The 25,702-nt window shown below is 44.3% G+C and overlaps 1 protein-coding gene across 1 annotated transcript in view; it reads right to left on the bottom strand.

Annotated features, from left to right (window-relative positions):
- Window positions 1-25,702, bottom strand: part of LMCD1 (LIM and cysteine rich domains 1) — a 58,262-nt gene that overhangs the window by 8,889 nt on the left and 23,671 nt on the right. Inside the window, exons 2-4 of the mRNA XM_081184308.1 lie at window positions 20,422-20,510; window positions 12,887-13,142; window positions 1,119-1,454 (exon numbers count right to left, since the gene is read on the bottom strand). Of these exons, the coding sequence (XP_081040434.1) occupies window positions 1,119-1,454; window positions 12,887-13,142; window positions 20,422-20,510 (681 nt within the window). The remainder of the gene's footprint in view (window positions 1-1,118; window positions 1,455-12,886; window positions 13,143-20,421; window positions 20,511-25,702) is intronic.

The following is a 25,702-nucleotide window of genomic DNA, read 5'->3' as shown; positions in this document are numbered from 1 at the left end:
ATAGCTTGCCCTTTACAATCCCCCACCTACCCTTGCTCTAGCAAAAATTAGAGCAGGGACTGAGACACTATCAGATATGTCTCTTTCAGAGCCAATATGTATGTTCCACTACTGCTACAGAGCATAGGGCAAGAAAGAAAAAAAAGAAAGGAGCTCATACCTGCAAACCCCACTCCCCAAGCCCACCTTTTGGCAGTCCTCAACCCATTTCTGCCCAACCCATTCCTCAATCTGTCTCTCTCCCCCACCTCTCTCCACTTATTCTACTTACCAGCTCACCCAATTCACACTTCCATGGCATTGCCACCAATTTGGAAGAATGGATAATCAAGATGATAGAGCAGGCATAGGCAAACTCGGCCTTCCAGCTGTTTTGGGATTACAACTCCCACCATCCCTGACCACTGGTCCTGTTAGCTAGGGATGATGGGAGTCATAGTCCCAAAACACCTGGAGGGCCGAGTTTGCCTATGCCTGTGATAGACTATGCCGAAATGGCAAAGCTTACCATGAGGATCAGGCAACAAGAAGAGAAGAAATTCTTACAAGATTGGGTAAAATTTATAGAATATGTTAAAGAACACTGTAAATATGTTAAAACATTAGCAGGGTTGTTGTAACATTTACGATGTGTTAAATATGGACAACGTATTTATAATTAAGATTTGAAAATAACAAAGGAAAAATAATTATATGCAAGATGATGAATGATTGAATTAGGAAGCCATGGCAAGTGGGAGGAAGTCAAACACGATGAATTTGGTGTATAATTGAATGTAAAAGTGTTGTCATTTTAAAAAATCCTTGGAAAATAAAAATATTTTAAAAAAGACAATGCCACCAGTTTGTTACAAAGGTTTTTCAGAAGAAGCTCTGAAATTAGTAAGTATGTGAGCATGACGGCCTCGTGAACTCAAGGACTAAGATTTCCAAGATTACTGGGGAGTCTATACCGAAAAATACACTTAAGTTGTTTTAAGCACTTCTGGCAGACAGATTGTTTTCTTTCATTAAACCACATTTGGCCAAACACAGAAATATGCTCCATTCCTTCCTATGCAACTCCATGCACTATGTATCCCAATTATATGCCTCCGGGGAAGCCTTTGCATACTTACCAATTCCTGCCCCTTAGGCACGTCACCCAGGGTTCCATTGGTAGAAACAACTTCTTTACTTGCAGGAATGCCTTTATCAGGTTGTTTCCCATCATCTTTGGCAGTTCCTCCATGACCTGGCAGTGCAACTTCCCCAACGCCAAGAACGCCATCTTTGTATTTCTTCACAAAGTCCTCCATCAACTTTATTTCACTCTCTGAAAGGCCCCGGCAGTGGGAAGGATCCTGGTCATAAATAGGAAGCTGTCTCATCAACCTCCTGCGACGATAATAAGCACCTTCTGTACCAGCCACTGGCTGCATCTCTTTCGAAATCAGTTCCATGTACTGGGTAGCCTGATTCACGTGGAAGAAAAAGAGAGAGACAAGATAATAATGATACCTTTATTGTCAAGGTACAACCTGTGTACAATGAAATTAACTGAGCCTCCCCACCCCCACAAACACTCAGTCTCATTGCACTCTGTGTGTTTGTTGCATAACACACCAAACCCCAAAGTCAGTTGCACTATATTATTTTCCATTCAGCAGCCTAACAGCCCACGGATAGAAACTGTTTTTTAGCCTGTTGGTACGACTGATCATACTTCTATATCTCCTGCCCGAGGGTAGAAGATTAAAGAGGTGCTGGCCGGGGTGTGAATCGTTCCTGAGAATTTTTCTCGCTCTCCTAAGGCAACGATCCCTTGCGATGTCATCTAGCGGGCTCAGGGGACTACCCATGATATCATGTGCTGTCTTCACCACCCTCTGTAAAGACTTTCTGTTTGTGGCTGTCAAGCCAATGTACCACACTGTGATACAATATGAGAGGACACTTTCTATTGTGGACCGGTAGAAGGAGGTCAACAATTGTTGTTTCACATTGTTCTTTCGCAAGGCCCTGAGAAAATTAGAGTCTCTGTTGGGCCTTCCTAACCACCTGAGTTATATTGTTTTTCCAAGTGAGGTCTTCACTAAGGTAAACTGCCAGAAATTTAAAGGAAGAGACTCTCTCCATACAATGCCCCCTAATATACAATGGGGCTAGTTCCCCTCTCTTCCTCCGGAAGTCCAACACCATCTCCTTTGTCTTGCTAATATTTAGGTGCAAGTTATTCTCTAAGCACCATGTAGAAACTTTTTGAACCTCCCCCCTGTACGCTGATTCATCTCCACCTGTGAATGCATCAAGCGGCATATAGACACCAGAAGGAACGAGAATGCCTATGGCTGTCCATCTCTGTGACTTTGTCCACCATTTCCCTAGGGAAGCCACTCTCCACGCAACACAGCAGATGACTCAGATCTTAGGAGTTTCTCCCTTGCACTCAGATCTTAGGAGTTTCTCCCTTGCATTCAGTAGCAAAGTAGCAAAGGTGGGGTTGGGAGGTTGCAGAGTCACTGCTGCTTACTGGGAGAGTGCAAGGGGCAAGGTGGTGGAGGGCAGGGGAGGGCAGTGGTGAGCAAATGTGCTGGCAGGAGCACCGCATTGGCTCCCCTACCTTACTGCTCCCAAAGCTGAGGGGTCAGGCGAATGATGCCACCAACACTACCTGTGTCATCTGCTACTGCTTGCATCCCAAATGGCAGCACGTTGCCCTGACAACCAGTAAGGATTTTCCCAGTGGTTCCACACCACTGCCACCTGATGTGAGTCTTGTGCAGCCAAACTGTATGTCAGGTTTAGTCAAGTCAAGAGCATCCTTTCATGATGCAATACCCATGTACAGAGCATGCAGCAGAGATACTGTATCACTGGGGAGGGAAATGTGGAGCCTCCCAGGTGTTGCTGGCTCACAAGTCCTGTTTTTCCTGAGACTTTGACAATGCTGGCTGGGGCTGATGGGTGTCTAAGCCCAACAACATCCAGAAGGCCACAGGTTCTCCATCCTTGCTGTATCATGTCAAAGGCTTTTCACATTTTCAAATATTTTTGAAGCATTTCCCCAAGTATTTATATACTGTTCTTCAGCAAAATTGCTGGTATTATACAATTAAATTGCCAAAAAAAACCACACACAAGATGACTGGTGGATAAAAAACAGGTTCTCAAAATTCTGAACACTTGCAAAATATACAACTATGCTGTACATGTCAAAATTCCAGCAGCTTTACTCTGACAAAGGTCTGAAGCTTCTAGACTAACTTCAAAAGGCAGCTCCATGTATAACATATTACAGTGGTCCAACTGAGAGGTCACTGGGGCACAGTTATGCCTTATCAGGATTTCTAGTCACATGAGGTGATTATGAAGCAAACAGGAATATAATCAGCCTGCAGACATGGGGAAGGTCAGGAACTGAGTGGGCAGAGACATTGGGGTGTGACTCATGCGAACATTTTTATTCAGCTGAATGCCTGAACACAAGTCTTGTCTACATCCTTGGACCACAGAAACTGTAACCCACCCCATAAAATCAGACCAGATGATATTGTTAACATTCTCAGACACTGCTGCAAATGAGGCATCAAGGTCTAAGCAAATATATGAGCAACTTTATCTTTTAAGGTGTCTTGTAAAGTCATCACAACAGGCCCCCTGAGGATTTTGGGATGATTACTTGTAAGGAGTATTGGGCCTAGTCTTGAACCACTCAGAATAGATATGCAATATCTATCTATCTATCTATCTATCTATCTATCTATCTATCTATCTATCTATCTATCAGTCAGGGTTTCCTTTTCACTGCTTTTGGCCTGGTGACAACATACCTTGCTCCTGCCAGATAGGGTAGGACACAGATGCCCCATCTCTGCCCCACTCCAGCCTAAGTTTGATTGACATTCCAGAAACACAACAGATTAAGAAAGAGCCCCAGCACACATCAGGTGTCACAAAAACCAAAGGCACAAGTCCAAAACTTCAATCTCCCTTAACCTTTTTGGCATCCCTAGTGTCTAGCAAATATTAAGTATGTGCCTGGAGACATGCTTCCTATTTATGAAAGATTACATTCAAGTGGTTGCCAAAATTTAGCTGGCTAAAAGCCATGGAAAGGCAAGCTTGTTAACAGTTAACCACCAGCTGCAATGCCTTACAAACCCACATGTAGCACACAAACAGCACTTGGGTGAGATGTTAATGATTCTAATTTAGTGCTGGGGGGGGGGAGGGAACAACAAAAAGAAAAATTACGCAGGGTTGTATACAGTCTGGAAGGTCTTCCATTTTCCCTTCTGTAAAGCCATTAGTTAACCTAAGTAAGCTAATTTATAAATCAGTATTTCGTTGAGTTTACACCTTTGAACACCACCACCCCTTGCAATCTCTACTGCTTTTTCAAGTGCCAAACAGGAGAGCTGGTGGCAGGGGGTGGCCACCAAGTTCAGCGGCCAGTAGCCAACTCATTTTATTACTCAAGCACACAGTCCAATGCTATTCGGGGGGAAATGAGAAAAGTCTGCACTTTATTTGGAGACCCATGTTTCAAATCTAACAAAGTAGTTTGTAAGTACTGTAATCAAGTTAGCCATTGGCTTGTAATTCATAGCGGGAGACAAAAGGCTGGTCTCATTCAAGATTAACATTTGCAAAAAGGATGCTGAGAACTTTCAGTGCAGTTAATCTCTTTATGGAACAGAGGTTAGGAGAGAGAGAGAGAGAGAGAGAGAGAGAGAGAGAGAGAGAGAGAGAGAGATTCTCTGACAGGGACCTCTCGTAGCGTGGTAGCGTGACTTGTTCATAGGCAGCCAAGTTGGCCATTCACTGGTTGGTTTTTTTAGAGACCAGCTTTCAGGAGAGTTCAATTAATTTCCACCTTGGTCAGCACTTGCCTAATGAACAGCACAACTGTTAGGGTGTATATTAAATACCTCAGCAGGCTAAAGTATTGCTTGTTTGAAACATGCAACATAACCCACTAGTGCTTTGCAATAGAAGATCTGTTCCCCAAATGTTTAAACAATATGCCCAATGCAGTTACACAAGCAAAATCTGCCAGACCTCTTGTGACTGATTAAGTACAATGTTCGTATAGCACAGCTATCAACTGGCACACAAAAGAAAGGCAGGCCCATTTCATTGCATAAAACTGGGCCTGTGCAAATTCACGGGGAGCTTTAAAGTGTGGGTGTGTGCCTGAAATACAGCACAAATGCATGTCTGGATTATCCCTAAAATATTAACCGTTATCTATGCAGAGGACAAGATGGTTGGACAGTGTTCTTGAAGCTACCAGCATGAGTTTGACCAAACTGCGAGAGGCAGTGGAAGACAGGAGTGCCTGGCGTGCTCTGGTCCATGGGGTCACGAAGAGTCGGACACGACTAAACAACAACAATGTTAGTTTTTTTATTTTAAAAAGAAAGCTGCTTCATCCCAAGTCAGATGATCAACTGGCTCAACATTGTCCATGCCAGCCTTCCCCATCCGACTGGCGCCCTTCTAGTTGTTTCGGATTACAATTCCACCATTGGCTACGCTGGCTGAGGTTGATGAAAGTAAACCCTAAAGAAACTAGAGAGCACAGTGAACAAGGTGAACACCACACAAGCAGTCCTTCCTTCCTTCCTTCCTTCCTTCCTTCCTTCCTTCCTTCCTTCCTTCCTTCCTTCCTTCCCAGAAAGGAAATGCTGTAACCAGTGATCGATTAGGTGCGACAGCAGTCATTCCAATCCACATTTGGGCAACTTGTGGCCTTTACCCCTGTTTGGACAAACTGTCCATACAAACATGGATGCAAATGCGGCTGGGACGGGGCGATATGGGATTGGGGGGGCAACTCCCATCTCTTGCGGGGGCGCAATTAGTGCCAGCACCGTCCGTTAAGAGTTTGGGTGTAATCTTCGACACCTCCCTTTCCTTGGAGGCGCAGATTGCAGCTATAACAAAGGCGGCATTTTTCCATCTCCGCCAAGCTAAGCAGTTGGCTCCTTACCTCTCTCGCCCTGACCTAGCCACTGTGATCCACGCGACGGTCACCTCCAGACTGGATTATTGTAACTCGCTCTACGTGGGGCTGCCCTTGAGACTGACCCAGAAACTCCAGCGGGTGCAGAATGCTGCAGCGAGACTCCTTACGAGGTCTTCGCTGCGAGATCACATTCACCCGGTGCTATACCAGCTGCACTGGCTCCCCGTGGAGTACAGGATCAGGTTTAAGGTGCTGGTTTTAACCTTTAAAGCCCTATATGGCCTAGGACCCTCGTACCTACGGGACCGCCTCTCCTGGTATGCCCCACAGAGAAACCTACGGTCTTCAAATAAAAACATCTTGAAGGTCCCAGGCCTCAGAGAGGTTAGGCTGGCCTCAACTAGAGCCAGGGCTTTTTCGGCTGTGGCTCCGATCTGGTGGAACGCTCTGTCACAAGAGACCAGGGCCTTGCGGGACTTGACATCTTTCCGCAGGGCCTGCAAGACAGAGCTGTTCCACCAGGCCTTTGGCCAGGGCACAGCCTGACTCCCTCCCTCGGCAATCTTCGCAGAGCTCTGGCCCAATGGTTGCCAGTGGCTTGAATTAATTAATTTTTATAATGAATGATTTTAGAATGTTGTTTATGTTGTACTTTTGTACTGTTTTATTGTTGTTAGCCGCCCTGAGCCCGGCTTCGGCTGGGGAGGGCGGGATATAAATAAAATTTATTATTATTATTATTATTATTCTAAATTGGGAATGGCTACCCAGCATGCCTAATTAAGGGTTACCATGGGCGTCTTCTTCCTCTCAGACAGAATGCCACCCTACATCTGCTAAACCAGCTGCACAACACAATCTTCTCATAACTGAGGAAAAATTGCAGAAGTTTAAATGTATGCCGAAACAACTTGCTTTTACCATACTGGGCTGCTGGGGAGAAGCTCATGAAAAGAAAATTCTTTTCACTATTTCACAATAGTTCCTTCAGTTATTTTATGAACTAATTTCCTTTTCTCCCCTCAGCATGGCCAGGATAATGGGTGCTGTAGTCCACAAAAGGAGGAGGCAGAGGAAATTGAAGGTGGAGTCTGCAGCCTGTTTCACAGAGATTATTTCCCTTTCCCAGCCCTGCATGACCAGGAGAGCACCAAATTGGCCACCCAGAGTTTAATCCTTCACCTTACATTGAGGAAATGTCCTTATTTTTGGTGTACTCTGCCTCTTAAGCTGTTGAATTGTATCACTTTCACTTCCAAATCCCTCTTGGCATGTAGAACAGAGTTCTGGGAAACAGCTTAGAAATCAACTTAAGTCAGTTTGAAGGTGAAGAAAAAAGTATTTTTATTTAAAGTGTAGATATCACGGCACGCAGCTAAATCAAATCTCGCTTGCTAAACCTGTTCCAGATATCTTGAATGTATTTTCATGTGTTCTCACAATTGTATCAAGTCAGCCAAGTCCAAATACTGGGCATGGAAAGGAATGCTGGACCTGATTTCGGAACATGTTAGGCTCCAGTCAGATGCTGCAGAAGATTATGCTATCAAAGCCACCGAAGGTTCAATAGTAGTATTTGTTTTTCTAAGTTGCAAACAATATGGTCCCATCTGTACAATAGCTTTAAAACAGTATTATACCACTTTAAAGAGTCATTCTTTAAAGGGAAGTATAATTTGTTAAGGGTGCTGAGAGTTTGTGGGGAGACCCTATTCCCCCCACAGAGCTACCATTCTCAGAGTGATTTGACAATCACTCGTTTTCCCCAGGGAACTGTGGGAACTGTAGTTCTTTAAGGGGAATGGTAGGGGAAGTTTCTTTTAAGAAACAATACTTTACAGGATTATTTGGGGGAATCCATGACTGCTTCAAGTGGCGCTATAGTGATTTAAATGCAGTTGGGGGCTAGAGCTGGCACATTCCTTATGAAGCATTATACTTTGGGTTACATGACATCATTCAGAAGTGCTGGATATGAAAGGTTTCATCGCTATGCATGAGGGATAGAGTAGAGCACTTGACTGAATAAATGAGACCGATTCTCTCTCTGTGTGTCAAAAGTTATTCCCTCCTATGGAAACTAAAAACATCTAAACAGTCAACAAGAACCCAAAACTTTAAGGATCACAGGAAAACACAACCAAAACACAGATAAAACTCTAAGCAAAACATGTAAACTGTAAGCATTAAATAAATGTACTTGAGTTAAAGGGCACTACTTGTTTTCACAACGATAGGATATCAAATTCCTGAGCTTCACGTGCCTATATATAGAAGGAGAATAACAAAGGTATTTATTGTGGTCACAGAAACTTTATTGAGGGCTTAAATAACTTCGTCAACTCAAATAAGTACCGTATTTTTCGCTCTACAGGACACACTTCTTCCCCTCCAAAAATTGAGGGGAAATGTGTGTGTGTCCTATGGAGCGAATGCAGGCTCCTTGGCTTCAGCGATAGCAATGCTAAGCCTCCAAAGCACAGAGGGAGCTCTCCCTCCGCGCTCTGGAGGCTTCACATTGCTTTCGCTGAAGCCTGGAGAGCGAGAGGCGTCGGTGCGCACCAACCCCTCTCACTCTCCAGGCTTCAGGGATAGCCGTGCGCAGCCCCTCCGGCAGGGAGAGGCTGCACGGGGCTATGGCTTCTTTAGTGCTGTGCAGCCTCTCCCGGCAGGGCTAAAGTGGGGCTAAAAAGGAAGCCAAAACAGTGAGCGGGATCCATCCCGCTCGCTGCCTTGGCTTGTGCCATAGCTGCGCGCAACCCCTCCGGCAGGGAAAGGCTGCACGGGGCTAAAGAGGAAGCCAAAACAGCGAGCTGCCTTGGCTTGTGCCATAGCCCTGCGCAACCCCTCCAGAAGGCAGAGGTTGCGCAGCCTGTACGCTGCTCTTTGGGGCTGGGGGGGGGATAATATATTTTTTTTATTTCCCCCCCATAAAAACTAGGTGCGCCGTATGGTCCGGTGCGCCCTATGAAGCGAAAAATACAGTAATTAAAACTTGTTCCTAGTGACATGAAGAAAACTTCAGTGCTGTATTCAACTAAATTGCTGTGCTAGTGGAAGCCTTTGGAAGAATTCCTGCTACCTTAATGGGACTTTCCCAGTCTCCTCCTCTTCCTGTACATGCCCTGCGCCAGCTCCAAATCTGCTCTGGGGGGCTGGGGGAACCCCCATTACACATTTAGGGGGTGCATGGGGGGAGGAGAGGGGGAGAAGGTTCCACTGCACAAGAAAAATCCTTGCAACTGACAGAACTTCTGCCTTAGTGCTGTTGAATACAGCCCTAAGGGTGGCAGCCAACTAGGTTTTACTTAGAGTAAAATTAACGTACCTGTCAGCTATGTCTGTTAACTTCAATGGATCTACTCTGAAGAGAACTAGCATTAGTTCCAATCCTACGTCTTGGCCACTGCCCCCCACTTGAGGAAGGATTGGAGATTGGGTTCGAAATGACCATGTGCAAAGATGCCTAATGACCACCTGAAGCAAATCTATGGAATTTTAAGGGAAGAGAAGTAGTGAAGTAGTGACTCTGTGCCTTTGATCCATCGAAATATTGAAGAATGCAAGACTTGCTCTTGTTCATTTTTAGAAACATATATAAATCCATACCCATATCTGAGGATGCATGCCAGTGTTGCAGCAATCCATATTACGAACCTTCAAAGTAGAATTCTTATCCCAAACTCTCTCAGTCCATCCAACTGTGCTACAGAGAAATGTAAACTGTTTGTGCATTTGGAAACTGAGGGTTGTGTCAAAACTGAAGGGGTTTCAGAACATAAGAGCAGCCCTGCTAGATCAGGCGAAAGGCTCATCTAGCCAAGCACTCCGTTCTCACAGTTGCCAACCAGGTGCCCATAGGAAGCCTACAGGCAGAACCTGAACAACAGGTTCACATTTGCAGTATTTGGGACAATAATCTTTTACTTTCCACCTCACAGAACTAGCCACCAATTACCCCAAATAAGATTCTCATAATACGCAATGAGTAAGCAGCTATCGACTACTGCCAGGTGGGGGACATTTGTGATTTATTATTCTAGATTCTTGGGCTACCTAACTCAGCTGTCATTATCTACTGAACCATCTTACGCATTACACAGTCAGTCCCAGAGCACCGTATTGGTTACCAAGAGGACTGGGCCAATCCCAGACCACTTTGTCCATGTGTCTTGCCCTCTTTTCAAGAGCAACAGATATATTTTGGGACTGAGGCATGCTGCAGGAGATTGACAGGTTTCCCAAGAATTCCAGTTTCATTCCTTTCCTGTGACAAAGAACTTTTACAAACAGGGAGGTTTGAGGTGAACTGTAACTTTAGAAGGTCACCCAAGGCAACTCTAGGATACTTGCTTACATAAGGCACTTCTTATTGCCCTCTGTCTGTTCTTGAGCATCTCCATCTCTTCGTGCTAGTCAAGGATAGAGAACATACTGGGCCATGATGAAAACGTCTGGCCTTGGAAGTCCGGGCCATTTATATGAATGGTTTAGCGGAGAAAGCAACTAATGTCTTATAAACTTCTAAGTGTAAAGATTGATAAACATCTACTCTGTTATGTATGCAGTGGTTAGATTGTCAGACCAGAACCTAGGAGACCAGGGTTCAAATTCCCACTTGGCCATGAAGCTCATTGGCTGACCTTGGAACTCTCAACCTAGCCTATATGATAGGATTGTTGTGGGGATTAAATGAGGAGTGGGAAGAACAATCTACACCACACTGAGCTCCTTGGAGGAAAGAGATAGATATAAATGAAATAAATGAAATAAATAAATAAATAAATAAATAAATGTTGTGTATCTTACTACAGTGGTACCTCGCAAGACGAATGCCTCGCAAGACAAAAAACTCGCTAGACGAAAGGTTTTTTCGTCCGCGATTTGCCTCGCAAGACGAATTTCCCTATGGGCTTGCTTCGCAAGACGAAAACGTCTTGCGACTTTGTTAAGCCGTTTAAACCGTGCTTTGCAAGACGAAAAATTCGCTAGGCGGCAAAACTTGCGGAACGAATTAATTTCGTCTTGCGAGGCACCACTGTATATAATAAAACTGTAAAGCTGTCATCAAGCTGCGGTTCATGTGGCCACCTACTGGACAGCAGGTGGGCAGTGCAGTCAGGCAAGTGAGTGATCAGACAGCCCGGCCTGTTCCTCTGTGAGCCGCCTCAGCCGCGGTTTGGCTGAGCTGTTAAGCGGAGGAAGGTTTGCCTGAGCAGGTGAACAAGTGAGCTGCCAAAGCTGTGAGAAAGAGGTAAAGTGGAGATGGATGGAGTTGGGCAGGTGGGCAGGATCGGATCAGTGTGGTGTGGACTTTTCAACCTGCCCTGCGCTTCTCCTGTTGCTGCCTCAACTGGCATAGGGATGGGGAATGAAGGGGAGAAAATATTTCTCCTCTTTATCCACCACCCCATCTCCCACTGCTACTGGAGAAAATAGCCTACAATTTCTGGCTTCCCACAGCAGTGGCAGTGCAGTGGGGCTTAAGAAGGGCAAGAAACGTGGGGTTTGGGTGATCTGCAAGGTGAAGGGCGATCCCTCTCCTCTTCCTCCAAGGTGCTATTTTGTGGGGTCTTCTGACCTTCCAGAGCTAGTGTAGGGCATGTGCTGGAGGAGAGGGGAGAATACCCCATTGTGTCAGCAAGAGCATTGAGTTAGTATTTACTCCCAACCTCTTGAAAACTAGACCACCGAAGGGGAAAACTCCTCCTCTTGTATCATACTCCCTCAAATAGCCGGCTGAACCAAACATCACGTATTAATCACATGGGCTTTGAAATTTATACAGTACTGAATTCCGTGTTGTTCAGCCGATTTAATTTGGGAGGGAAAATTCAAAGGCCTCACGCCGTATATAAAGAGGAAAAGCACACCATTCTTCAGGTTTTTTCCCCAGAATGCACAACACACATAGCCAATAAAGATCTATTCATTCCTACTAGATTTTTCAGCACTAAACATTTCAAGCGAATGTGCTGCCTCAACATTATTTACTAATCAAGAAACAAGTAGCAGACATATCTTTCTGGTAAAAAAAATAACTGTTTGGTGCTTTCTCAAGTTTTCCCTCCTTTACAACAGCAGAAATGGTCCCAGGAGGCAAGAAAAATAAATTGCTTAGAGTGAGATATCACTGCAACTCATCCTCTATGCAGGAGATTTTGAAATACCATAGATTGATACTAGATCTGAGCTTCTAGTTCCATGTATTAACCGTGATTAAAAACAGTCCAAGACAAGGATCTTCTGGTCTTGATTCAAAATTCATCTGTCTTCAAGTTTCTCACAGCAGCTGCTTCAAAAGTCTTGTTTATGACCTACAAAACCCTACATGGTTTGGGTCCTGACTATCTGAAGGACCATATCTCCCTATATGAACCTGCCTGGGCTTTGAGATCTTCTAGGGAGGCCTTTCTCTCAGTCCCACCACCTTCACAGGCTTATTGGGTGAGAAAATGAGAGAGTACCTTCTAGGTGGCTTCTCCCAGATAAAGGAACTCCCACAGAAGGCTAGGCTGACCTCCTCTCTTACTTTCCTTTCACTGACAGGCAAATACTTTTTTGTTCTGACAGCCTTTGGACACTGACTGACTGTTGTGGCAGGATCTCCTGAGGGTGGGTATTGCACTGTGTGCATGTGTGTGTGTTTTTAACGGTTTTAAGCATTTTCAGTGCTGTTTTAATAGGGTTACCTGCATGGTGTGTTTTCAGGTGTATCTGTTTTAATGTAGGTTGCAAACCCACCTTGTGTGCTGCACTGAGAGAAAGGCAGGATATAAAATAAGTAAGTTAAGAAGATGTGAGAAAGGGGGTTCGGGGTCAGGGGAAAGGGACACATAGTGGAGATGCTAGATTCTTTAGCAGCTACTGAAACCCTGTGTGTTTTGGAAAGTTTCAAGTAGTCCTTACGTACAATTAGGTGTGTGATCTTACCAGCTTCTGAGTCAGTCCAGGTGGAGCCCATTCGTATGTAATAGTGTTAAATGTTGGATCTTTCCGAGACACGATGGGATTAGTGATAATCATACGGTTCCTTTTATAGATGCGAACACCATCACCTCCTTTCACCCGGGCAGTTAGCGAAGAGTATTTCGAATCGGAGAGCAAGCGGCCAATTTTCCGATCATCTTCTGCATCGGAGCTCAGACTGTGATCTTCCTGGCTGCATTTACATGACTTGCATATTTTCCTGTGGGAGACAAAATGAGATCACCCTTTGATATAAGCTGAACCCCAAACAGGCATGTGCTCTTTTGGAGGCTCAGGAATGAACTTTCAAAAACACTGAAGGTTAAAGATTGAAATGGATCATGGCGTAGGACAAAAGACCTTTGTTGGCAAGAACTCAATTTGTAAGCTGCAGACTAATGGAATTTGCCATGGTGTGGAATATAAAACTGTAAAAACCCACACTGCAGAGACCCTGGAGAATAAGCCTCAGGGCACAATGACCAAGTGTTACTTCTAAGCTGCTGTGAATGCAGCTAGTCAGTTACACAATTTTGGAAAGAATCACCTGAGCGATGAGGACATGAGTCTCACTGCTTTGTTTATTTAATGTATTTATATCCCTCTTTTTTTCCAAATTGGAAAACAACACCCGAGTCTTCAATATCCATGTACAAACCCAGTGTTATCATGCAAGGTGCATTATTTTCTAATATTTTATATAAGAACACATTCACATTCCCCCCCCCCATCCTGATTCCAAAGCTAAATATATGATTTCAAGGGATTTGGATTCAAGCAGCAAAGTCGTTTTTGAGTGCATTGCCTTGGCAGCTAGGTTTAAAGGCATCTGATATATGTAAATAGTTTATTGCAGAGCTGCACAGGAAATATGGGTGTAAGATTCTTTGAAGTCAAGACTAAATAAAATAATAATAAAAAGATTGTGGAAATTTCAGTTTATAAGATGGGGTGGGGGAAACAGAACATACGAGAGTCTTGGCTGCAAATTGATAAGATTAAGCTGTAAATTACTAATTGAGGAAAATATAATAGTATTGTTACCCTGCTCTTAAATATTTCTCCTCCTTTACTGGAAGACTACAATGGGAGAATGAGGGTAGTTCAGAGCTCTATGGCATGAATGGGTTTGTCATTAGTGTATCACTGCAACACATCCTAGAATGAGGTAAGATCAAAACATACAGACTTGAATGTTTAGTCAGTGTAGGTTATGTCAAACAAAGACACCCCCCAATACATCCTGTTGTGATATCTATAGGCCTCTTGAGTCTCTGTGCTATTTCCCCTTGCCCCAGTTTCTTAAGAATATAAAGCATGGAAATTGTTATATTTGGGAGCAGGGTTATATTTGGGAGTATTCACATGGCAACTGGCCCTATTGGATAGAACTCTTATTTGTTCCCACAGGCCTTTGGGGCACAATAAGAAGAACATCACAGACTTCCCTTGATCTATGTGACTGGGCCTTGTACCATTGGTCCACTGTATGCAGCTTAGACTCTTTGAAAGCATGAAGTGGCTTAGAAATACTTTTAAATAAAAAATTAACTCACTTGCTTTTGTACATGCATTTCTATAATTTAATGCCTGCTGTGCTTTGTACCATGCCTTAACTTTGCTTTAAAGGCTGTATATTTGTTTTTAGCTGCTCTGGGCTCTTGTGGGATGAAGTATTGGGACATAAGAAATAAAAACAGCAACATATTTGCATTCACAGTACACGGCTGATTCTAAAACAGAGGCAAACCACCACCCTCACAATATAAAACAGTCATCTACAATACGTCTAAGCATACAAATACACATGTCAGGGACTTGAAGCTCTGTCGAGGGTATGCTCTGTGGCATAATGCTGCATAATCTGGGCAACGAATCACATATTCTAAAATCATGTCATGTGTCTGCCACCAACAGACCTTCTCCATTTTAAGTTAGTTCCCGTCTCTGCGATAGCAGCATTTCTGATCCCTCACAGTGATGTGGTCACATAAATAGGTTTCTCTGCTGCTTATCATTGGCTGACACTGGAAGCGGCGGAGCAATATGCCATAGTCAGTGAGGTCACACAGTGAGGTCACACGGCTAGTAACACTACACATTGTGGAGAAAGGAGAACATTGATACAGGAATGCAGTTTGGGGCACTAGTTCCACAAGATGCATTGTGTGTGCTTTCCTCTTTACAGTGAGGCAGTTCAGCTAGAATCTCTCAGTTGCCTTGACATAAAAATAAGACAAGAACGCCTGTAGTACAATAACACACATATCTTCTTTCTACACTTCTGGCATTGTATTCAAAGTCTTTGTTTTATTTCCTTCTCTTCTCTAAAATATTCTTATTCTTAATACCCTGGTAAAGCAGTACCAGTAAGCTGCTGTAGGATTGGGGGTCCAACCCCAGAGACCAAGTCTTCCTATGGAATAGAGAAGCATGGTGGGCCATTGACACAATTGCACCCAAGTGCTCCCTTTGTTTCCTTGAAGTTTAAGCAATCCCTTCATTTACTAGGGAGCTCCGGGCAATGGAAGCAGCTGGAATGCAAAGTGGTAGGAAGGGTGAGTGCACACACATAAACATATATTCAATCAGATACTCGAGATCTTAAAGTAAGGGTGAAAAGAGATTTAAGGGCAACGCAACAGAAATGCTTTCAAATCTATATGTATGCAAAATACATACTAACTGTTATGTACTGAAGTTCTCACCCTGGGCCAGCAGGGGGATACTGTAGATAGTTTTCACTCAGTTTTCACTCAGGTCCATGTCAGTTATTTTAGGCGGGAAACCCTGGGTTGTTGTTGCTACAATGTTGACAGCCGGCTGCCTATAAAAGCAGGCCGGCTGAGCTGTTTGCTGTTCAGTTCTGTTCCAGCTTACAAAATAAAGAGCTGCTTTGGAGAAATCGCTGTGTCGTCTGCCATGTCTACCCACTATTCAACACTAACTGAGGGAAATTATTGAACTGCAGGGAGTTGCATGAGATGGGGAGGTGTAAAATCAGCAAATGTCACCTCTTATGCTACTGGACACATTTGTTGTATCAAGAACCGCTCTGCAAGTAGAAAGGCGGTGTTGAATTTTCATCCATTATCTGCAAGATACCCAATGACTTCCTCCTAGCAGGACTGCCCCACCCATGAGGCAAGGTGAGACAACTGCCTCAGACAGAAGGATCAACAGGGGCAGCAGATCTTGATATCAGTCTTTATTCTGTACTTGCTCATGATGTAGTTCTTCACTCACCCCTTATTCCCTGGTGGGGGAGGCATCATTTTGGGGGGGTTTCCTGAGGCACCAAAAAGTATTGGTCCAGCCCTGCCACCTAGTTTTTGTAAGCATCCATTTCTCCCTTTGGAATTACACAAACCAAGGTCATTCTAGCCTCTAGAGGAACATTTACACTTGATGTCCACAATTATCCACTAATGAGTTAGATGCAAGTCCATTTGAAGAGATTCTTCAAAGGCTATGCTTTGTGTGGAACCACAATAAAAATATGAACCCAGCTCAGATTTCAAACAAAACAGACAGTGAACGCACAAATAGATTTTCGGCACTGATAAAAGAGTAATTTTCAGAAAATAATTTCAAGAGCCTTTCCAGAGCCAAACAACAAATGACATTGCTGTGCCCAGTAGGAGGAAAGTGAATGGAATATACTTAATAGTTTGCTAAATAGCCCCCATCTTGATAGCAAATAAGGAGAACAGGGTTTATTAAACTGTGTTGAAATAATTAGATCTGGAAGCCAGTCTCTCGCAGATGTAGGGAAAATTATTACAGTGCATAAATCCACATGCAGCATCTTGCCCTCTTCCCCCTGTTGTGCACATAAAAACCAGTCATGTGGTTGCTCTTCTCCAATTGGCTGATGCCACAGAAGAATGTCTGTTTTCAACTGGCCTTGCCAAAGTTCAATTCAGAAGGAGTACTAGGATTACAGAGTGAGGGGCAAATGCTTTCTTTTTAGGATCCCTGATCTCTCCTACTCCCCAAGGAGCATTAAGTCAGTGTGATTACATGTCATTTATGAAAAAAAAGAAAGAAAGAATTTAAAATTATAAAAAGCATGCGGAGGCTTGGGTGAGGGGGAACCACTGCAGAGAACTGAGAAACTATTTCAATGTCTTTCTACAAATTCCAGTCTACAAAAGTCATTCTTTGTCCTAGATAGGTTCTTTAAAAAGGCAAAGAGTCTGAGGCAGACTGTTTAAAAGCATAGATATCCCTATCTGCAGGCACCTCTCCCTGGAAATTGTTGTCTCCAGTTCTGACCTTAGCAGAGCAGAACATGAAAAGAATGAACAGGGCTGGTGGTGCTGTTATTTGCCAAGGTAGGGATATGGAGGGTGAAAGGGTGATAAGCTTAGAGGAGCTCCGGATCTGTGGTGGCATGATGCAGGTGCCGCTGGAGCTTCCATGTCCACATTGCCATCTTACCTTGTCCTATTGTCATCCTGGCAAGTAGCAGGGGAAAGAAGTGCTGATGCTTCGCCACCACCCAACTTACTGAACCTCACTAAAATCAATCTGCTTGAGGAGTTGGGCTCTTCTCTCTTAACAGTGTCTCTAGAAATGCACAGACCTAAATATTGAGATATCATTTAATGCACAGCCTGTTATGCTGGTGGCAATCATTTTGAAGCTTGACTAACGGAGTACCGGACCAGATATTACAGAATATAGTACTGCAAATATTATAAGATCTAGGCCAGTGATCTCTAACCTGACTGGCAATGGTCTCAGGCTGGGTTCTTTGCAAGCCTATTGGTTAGAGAGCACTTTCATGTATTGTTTGTATAGATTGCTAGCTTTGTATCTTGATCTGTGTATTTTAATAGATTGCCTTGGGTCAAAGGGTGGAATGGATCACAGGAAATGCCAGGGACTGACCCCTGGGCACCTTGCGCATGTGTTCTCCCACTCTGCCCTAGTCACAATACTATGATTATTCCCAAGTAGCTAAAGCGTTTGGGAAGAAAAGATGCAACCCAGACAGCAGCAGATTTATAGCATACTTGGCATGGGAACTTGGATCCAAGCTGTCTTAAAATTTTATATTCCTTTGCTTTGCAGATCATAAGCCAGAGACTATATTCTTTCAGATTTTATATATTTGCAGACCATTGCATTAACAGCAGGTAACACCATCATGGTTCTTAAAAAGTGTTTCCTGGCTTCACAGTAGCCTTAATGTAAGGGAAGCAGAGCATGTGTTTTTTTGTGGGTAGAATGATATATTGGCACTGTTGCTTGTAGCAAATGGAACCAATATCCCAACAGCTCTAATCCAGATCACTCCTTTTAAAAGCTTTTCTGAAACCACATCTCAAAAGTAGTACACATGGGGGGGGGGGAGATTTTTGATGAAATGAGGTTCATCTTTTTTCAGTGATATATCACTTGTAGGTAATGCAAATATTTGGCACTGAATCGTCTATGGTTTCTTGCGCAGAGCAGAATTTGGAGGAAGATATACTCAAGGAAGTCTGAGTAGATGCTAAAGGGAAAAGCCAGAGAAGACTAGCATCTTGAAAACCTCTTTGTACTCTATTATGATGCTCTATCGTACTAAAAGGTAAAGGTGAAAGACCCCTGGATGGTTAAGTACAGTCACAGGTGACTATGGGGTTGCAGTGCTCATCTCGCTTTCAGGCCAAGGGAGCCGGCGTTTGTCCACATACAGCTTTCTGGGTCATGTGGCCAGCATGACTAAACCACTTCTGGTGCAACGGAACACCGTGACGGAACCAGAGCACATGGAAATGCCATTTACCTTCCAGCCACAGCGGTATCTATTTATCTACTTGCACTGGCTGCAGTACAGAATAATCAGATTGCTCCCCACCCAGAAGAGTGGAATGTGGTTGACAGTACTTAAATAGGACCAAAATAAATACCATATTTACTCAAGTCTAATGCGCCATCAAATCTAATGCGCACCTCAGTTTTCAGAACCTTGAAATAAAAAAAGGATTTCCTGGTGAATGTAAATGCGCCCTAGAATCTAATGTGCACCTTGATTTTTGCAACATAATTGGGCCAAAAAAGATGAGCATTAGATTTGAGTAAATATGGTAAATAAAAGTCCCTGGATATCTTTGATGTGAGGAGAAGGAATACTCTCCCAGCTCTTTGCCTTAGTGCTGAACTGGAAGTGTGAGTTCAAGACATGAATATCTATGGCGCAATAATAATATAAAAAAATGGGGAAGGAGGAGAGAAATCCAACAATATATTTTTTTTTTGCATAAACAAGAGAGAAGGACAATGCACTGATGGAGGAATCATAAAGTGGGGCCAGATTTGAGCAATGCTTTCATTGCCAGCTTGCCGCAAAAAGATGTCCTAATTGTGGGAGAAAGGCTATCTGCGACTGAGTAAGATTAAAAAGCAGGCAGGAAGGACTGCTGTATTTTTATGTGTGTCTTGGATCACTGGTCTGAAAATGTTTTCCCACCAAAACCAAAACAGACCAGATTCACTACATGCCTGATAGCTTATGCTAACGCTGGCCGGGCAGATATATCAAAAAGCCTGACTATTTGCATTCAAACGGGTCACTTGAGTCTTTCCAAACTGTTCCCTTGAGAGTGGAGACTTCAAGGAATGTGGCATTTTTAAAAGATGACATCACCGCTGAAAGAATGGTGTCCTTTGACTGGAATGGAAGGGCCAAAAGAGTCAGGGACACAATTATATAGGCTGACCTTTTGATGGAGAACAAAAGCAGCAAGCTCAAGATTAACCAGTTGAGACTCTGAATCCTACACGTCTGAAAAACTGAAGGAACTTTAGTGTAACTCATTTTAACAGCTGAGCAATATTTGAACAGTCTACTCAGTTGAGTTTTAATTTGGTGCTAGCAATGGCTTACTAAAGGTCAATAAAAATTTTCTTCCCGCAAAAGACGGCTTTCTAAGCAGGTTGCTTCAAGAAGAAGAAGAGGAGTTTGGATTTGATATCCCACTTTATCACTACCCCAAGGAGTCTCAAAGCGGCTAACAATCTCCATTCCCTTCTCCCACAACAAACACTCTGTGAGGTGAGTGGGGCTGAGAGACTTCAAAGAAGTGTGACTGGCCCAAGGTCACCCAGCAGCTGCATGTGGAGGAGCGACTGCTTTCTAACATCCTAACTCCATCATCTATATAGGAAGAGAACGGTGCTGGCCTACCTTTCAACGTTGTTGTAAGAATTACTGAGTGTATGCAAAACTCTCTTGAGTGCTTGTGAAATGAAAGTCAGGCTGCTTTTGAGTACTTGGGGGGAAAAGGGCTTTGCATCTTTTTTTTGTATCCATGGCAACCTCCATGTTAATTTAACTGTAAAATTATAATGAGAATCAGTAACAAAACCATTATTGATCTTATTGGGTGCAGGTCTCTCTATCTACTGCAAAGCACAAAAGGCACAGCGGCACAAAATCAGAAGACAAGTCAGAACATGAACAACAACCAAAGTGGAAAAGCAGAATCAAGTATTAAAGGCACTACCTCCAAGAATGTGGCTCAAAGCCACTGCACATCCCTCTGCATCTTAAACATGGCACACCTCTTCCTGATGGTTGCTGGCTGATGGACACCTGAAAAACAAAGAAGATGCTGTTATTTTCATTGCTGATTCCAGGGTGGTGTACAAGTATAACAGTTCAAGCAGCATAAAATCAATCGATAAGAAAATGAGCATGAGGCCAGGCAATCCCCATTTCTTTGATGCATGATGGTTCCATGAAAAGCAAAGAATGGAGCCAGCGTTAAGAAGGTCATATTCCTCCATACTTTCTGAGGCTACAGCAACCAAAATTCATGCCACAAAACCAGAGCAGATGATGTTCTGGGTACATCCTCAGACTGAACCACCATACTTGTCTTTTCTTGACCTACACCCTTGTGCAAATTAATTGAAACAAACAATGTAGTTTATTGTACAAAACTCACATATACATGTATAAATCTCACATTATTTTTAAGCAGCATTTGAACACGGTTTGGCATGGAGTCTGCTAGTTTTGAACAGTCATTGTTGATTTTCGGATCCCTGTACCACACTTGAATCAGCTTCTCCATATAGCATGGAGACGACTTTTGCATATAACCCACAAATTCTCAATGGGATTTACACCCATTGAGAATTCCCTGGCCAATCAAGTACCTGTATTTGCTGTTTTGCCATGAATTTCTTCACCACTTTTGATGTGTGACAGGAGATAAAACTTTGTTCCGTTAGGGCCATACATTAACTGCATTGAAATATTTGTTAGAATGCCACTAACTACAAGGCAGATGTTTACATGTCACAAATGGAAAGAGGTGGACTATACTCCAGCATAGCTTTCTGTAGCTCAGCTCTGCATTTGCAAGGTCCCAGGTTCAATCCTTGGCATTTACAGATGAGAGAAACCCCTGCCTGAAATGACAGATAAGTGACGTCAGTCGATAATCCCATGTTAGGTGGACCAATGATCTGATTCCGTGTAAGGCAGCTTCCTATGCTACTGTTCTATAGACTTTGCCAGATTGAATGTGCAGAAAAGGAAACACAGATATACAGAATGCAGAGGCTTAAAGTGAGTAGCTTGTGTTAAGGTTTTAATTCTGCAGTGCTCATGCCATATGTCTTCACATAGTTATGGGCGCAGAGGCCCAGATTTTCTTGGAAGTCATGCTTTGCGATTTGAACATCTCTTCCAAAATATGTGGGCAAGTGCTAGGAAAGGGAAGGTGCTCTTCATTTGCTATTAATAAAAACAACACAGCTTGTTTCAAGCATTGAAAATAGATCCCAGAGACTAAGCCCTGTATCATATTAAGCTCTGTAACCACATGAATGTGTTAACCTTGGCAAACCAGTGATCACAGCTCCGTAGAATGAGAAGCAGCTAGGATGGGTCAACCAACAAGGAACAACTCAGTTATGATAATGGCAAACAACAGGGATTATTCCAGAAGAGGAATGGCATTAAGAATGCTGATTGGTGCTCTCTAAACAATGGCCAGCACTTTTCCTAGATGTTCTCATACCCATGTTCTCATTTCTGGTTCTAAAATGTAAAGATTAATTGGATAGATCAAGACCGTAAGCTAGCCAAGTGTCCAAAGCGCATTTATACTTAGAAGGGAACTGAGCAGCCATCTTTCACTGTGATAAGATACTTGCTTAAAGTATGCGATGATAAATGACACATTTAAAGCTATATTATCTTGGTAAGAGGTTAAGATAAAGAAACACAGTGCTGTCTTAGTTCTGGTTGTTGAAGAATTTGTTTTGCTGCAAGATAAACAAGGAAACATAAACTGAGCATTCATGAGATTGCAATACACTGGTGACTTGATATCCAAGCTCATTTTTATAGGCGCTCTGTACCCAGAAAGACCTAAGAGTTATTTTGAGAATGTGGTCCTAGTTTCCACATCTTTGCTGCTATACTTTGTAGATGGTTTCCATGGTGAAAAATAAAAAGTGTCCTAGGAGGAAGGAAAGGTGGTGGTGGTGGGGGGAGAGATCGCTGCAATCTTGTTCTGCTGTTCATTCATGAGAGGGCAGGCCCATTGAGAAAAGGGCCTATAAAATTAATTCAAATGTAATGTTGGTCTTTTAAAAAGGTGAAGAACAGAGAACACTTCCAAGTTGACATGGCACAAATACTCCGGTAATTGTGCTCAAAAACGTAACAAATTCCTGCCTTTAATCTTCAGAAAATGATCCAGTGTGACTCTGTATTTAAAGAAGGGGAAAAATGTACTGGTGGCGCCAAAAATGAAGTTGTCCTAAAAGGAAATATTCTAGAGAAATGGATACCGTGGAATGCCGACTTCATAATCGGCCTTGTCATTGTCCCTCTCCCCCACCCCCAAGGAATTTTTCCAGGCTCCAAAATCCATTTCCTCAGACCTGGCAGAAATTCTTCTGCATGTCAAAGATTATACACAGAGGTGCCAGTCTGCCCTTGAAAGCAGTGCAGCCTTTTCTCTCTCCTCGCCCCCCCCCCTTTAACAGGAAATATATTTGTGTGTGTCTATGGACGTGTAGAGGGAGCAAGCTGGCAGAAGTACAGTGCATTTTGGTACAGACATCGCACAGCCCTTCCGTATTCAAACAGCTTATTCGCTCATGTGATTTACCCTCACATGAAGGAGAGAGCAAGCCTGTATTCACTGCTCTCATTCCTGCTGACCCTCGCACCTTGCTATCAGTACAAAACCTGAAAGTGTGGGGGAATGGGACAGGCGATGGGGAGGACCTGTATCAACTCCCCAAGCATTTTTGAACCCTGCTCCTGCAGGGTCCTACATACACATACGCAACATGTCCCTTGCTTCAGATCTTTCCAGCACGTGGGTGGTGGGGCCGGGGGGTGGGGCGCTACCCTACTCTGTCCCTCATACGATATCAATTACGCAAAGCTAATCCTCACCAGCGAATGCCAGGCCACCCACTGCATCAGTTTTACTTTGATGCCACAGCAACAAGTTGCATTTAATGTTCCCTTTTCCTTTGCGAAAGCTCTGAATCTCATCTGCTCCTTTGCAATGCCACTCTCTTTGATGTAGCTCCCTGCTTATGGAAGGCTCTCACCTGGTGCCATCATTACATACCTTTAGGCGCCAGGCAAAAACATCCCTTTGGCTTTTAATTATCTATGGCCTTTTTATGTGAGTGGGGTGTTTTCATCGAGTTTTTAAAATTAGATTTTTTAAAATGCTGGTTTTAATGCATGTTTGTGCTTTATTTGGTTAAAATAATTGCAGATAGAATAAACAAACAAACAAACAAACAAACAAACAAACAAACAAACAAACAAAAGAACAGCACAATAAAAGCAGAACAAATATAAACCAGAACGTCTGTGTTATTAAAATCCTCGAGAGAACCGGAGGGTGGCAACAGGAGAATAGGCCTTTTCTGCAGTGGCTCCCTGTCTGTGGAATGCTCTCCCCAAGAAAGTTCACCTGGCGCCTTCATTATACACCTTTGGGCGCAAGGTAAAATGTTCCTTTTTTACCAGGCCTTGAGTTGATTTGATTGACATCTGTCAGGGAACTGCCATCGGAGCCTGAGGGAGAGGGAGAGGGAGGGCTCCAGAGGGGTTCCGGAGAGCGTCCTGGGAGGGAGAGAAGCAGCACATCTTCTGGGGAAGGAAATCAGCGTAGCACCAGTGGAGAAGGGGGGCAGATGGGGGAATCGACGAGGAGGCTCCACGACTCCTTGCCGGGGACCAGCGGGGAGAGCACGGGTCCTCCGCTGCTCACACCCTCCCTGTGCAGAAGGCTTCCGCGCAGGGAGACTAGGCGGAGACTAGGCATCAAAGAGCTTCTTTGCTGGAAGAAGTTCAAGAAATGCCCACTGGCGGATTCTGCCAGCGATTGAGACAGCCACGGGTGAGTGGCTGTCCAGACAGAAAGGGTTCACCCAGGCAACCCAGCCAGGTGTGGCGACGATTTATGCACGAGCAACCCCTAGAACCGTTACAGCAATCCATCAGTCCCTGACATTGCTTGTGCGCAGCCCCGGAGAGGCAGCACGATGAGCCAAACAGAAACAGCCGGAGAGACAGAGCAGCCAGCTGCGGTGCGGAGTCTGGTCGAGAGCAACCAAGACTTGGAGACGCACGTGGCTATCCTGACGGCGCGGCTGGAGGAAAGACAGGCTCAGGATGCACAGGTCAGAGCCACCCCCATCGCAAGGGAGGTACCGGGGCTGGTACACAAATTTGGTGGAAAGCCCCAAGATTACAATGCTTTCCGAACGGAAGTGCAGTACGCTTTGGAGCTGCAGAAAAATGACTTTGCTGATGATGGGGAGCGGGTGGCTTACATTGTGGGGCATCTGCAGCATGGGGTGAGAGAATGGATCAGGCCCCTAATGGCAACGCAAAATGATGCCTTGAAGGACCTTAAGAAATTCCTTCAGGGGATGGACGCGATGTTCTCCAGTGATGTGGAGCAAAGCGTGACACGGCGGGAACTGATGGGGTGCAAGCAGGGGAGCCAGTCAGTCAGAAGCTACTGGTCGCGTTTTGTGATGTTAGTACACCAGCTCGGGTGGGATCTGGACTCTGAACCGATACAAATGTTGTTTGAGGCGGGTCTGGCCCCCGAAGTGAAAGACGAGTTGTCCCGAGCGCCCTGGCCACAGTCGATGGATGAGCTCACAAAGGCTGTGCTCGCGATAGGCGTATGCCAAGAAGCACGGGCTCAGGAGAAGCGGGAAATGAGAGGGGAACATTTCCATGACTACCGCATTCCTGAGATACCGAGGGAGCCTCCCCAGGTGGCAGAGCCAATGGAAATTGATGGCGTGCGCGTGTGCGAGGTTTCAAACTCCGGTGAAGGTCGTAAAAAGGAAGGAAAGGATTGGAAAACTACCAAGAAGTGTTTCCTCTGTAATCGACTGGGACATTTTGCTAAGGTCTGCCCTCAACGAAAAGCCTGGCAAGGGATGGTGGGGGCTGCAGGCCACAACGAGGAGGGGGAGGAAGGGCAGGCGCAGGGAAACGACAACGCCTGGCTGCCAACCAGCAGGGGCAGCAGCCAGGCCAGCTTTCAAGCATTCATGCACCACGTGTTGGGGCCCCTGCTGTACAAGAATTGCGTAGCTTTTTTGGATGACGTCTTAATCTCTTCGGACAATGAGAGGCAACACGTCAGAGACGTCAGGGAAGTGCTACAGAGACTGCAGAAGCATCAGTTGTGGGTCAAATGGAAAAATGCCAATTTCACACCAGGGAGGTCGAGTTTCTGGGGTACAAGTTGTCAGACAAGGGCCTAGCTATGG

Source organism: Podarcis bocagei (assembly GCF_964188305.1).
Source record: "Podarcis bocagei genome assembly, chromosome: 2".
NCBI lineage: Eukaryota > Metazoa > Chordata > Lepidosauria > Squamata > Lacertidae > Podarcis > Podarcis bocagei.
Note: the sequence above shows the minus strand (reverse complement) of the source record. Positions and strands in the feature narration are given on the sequence as shown.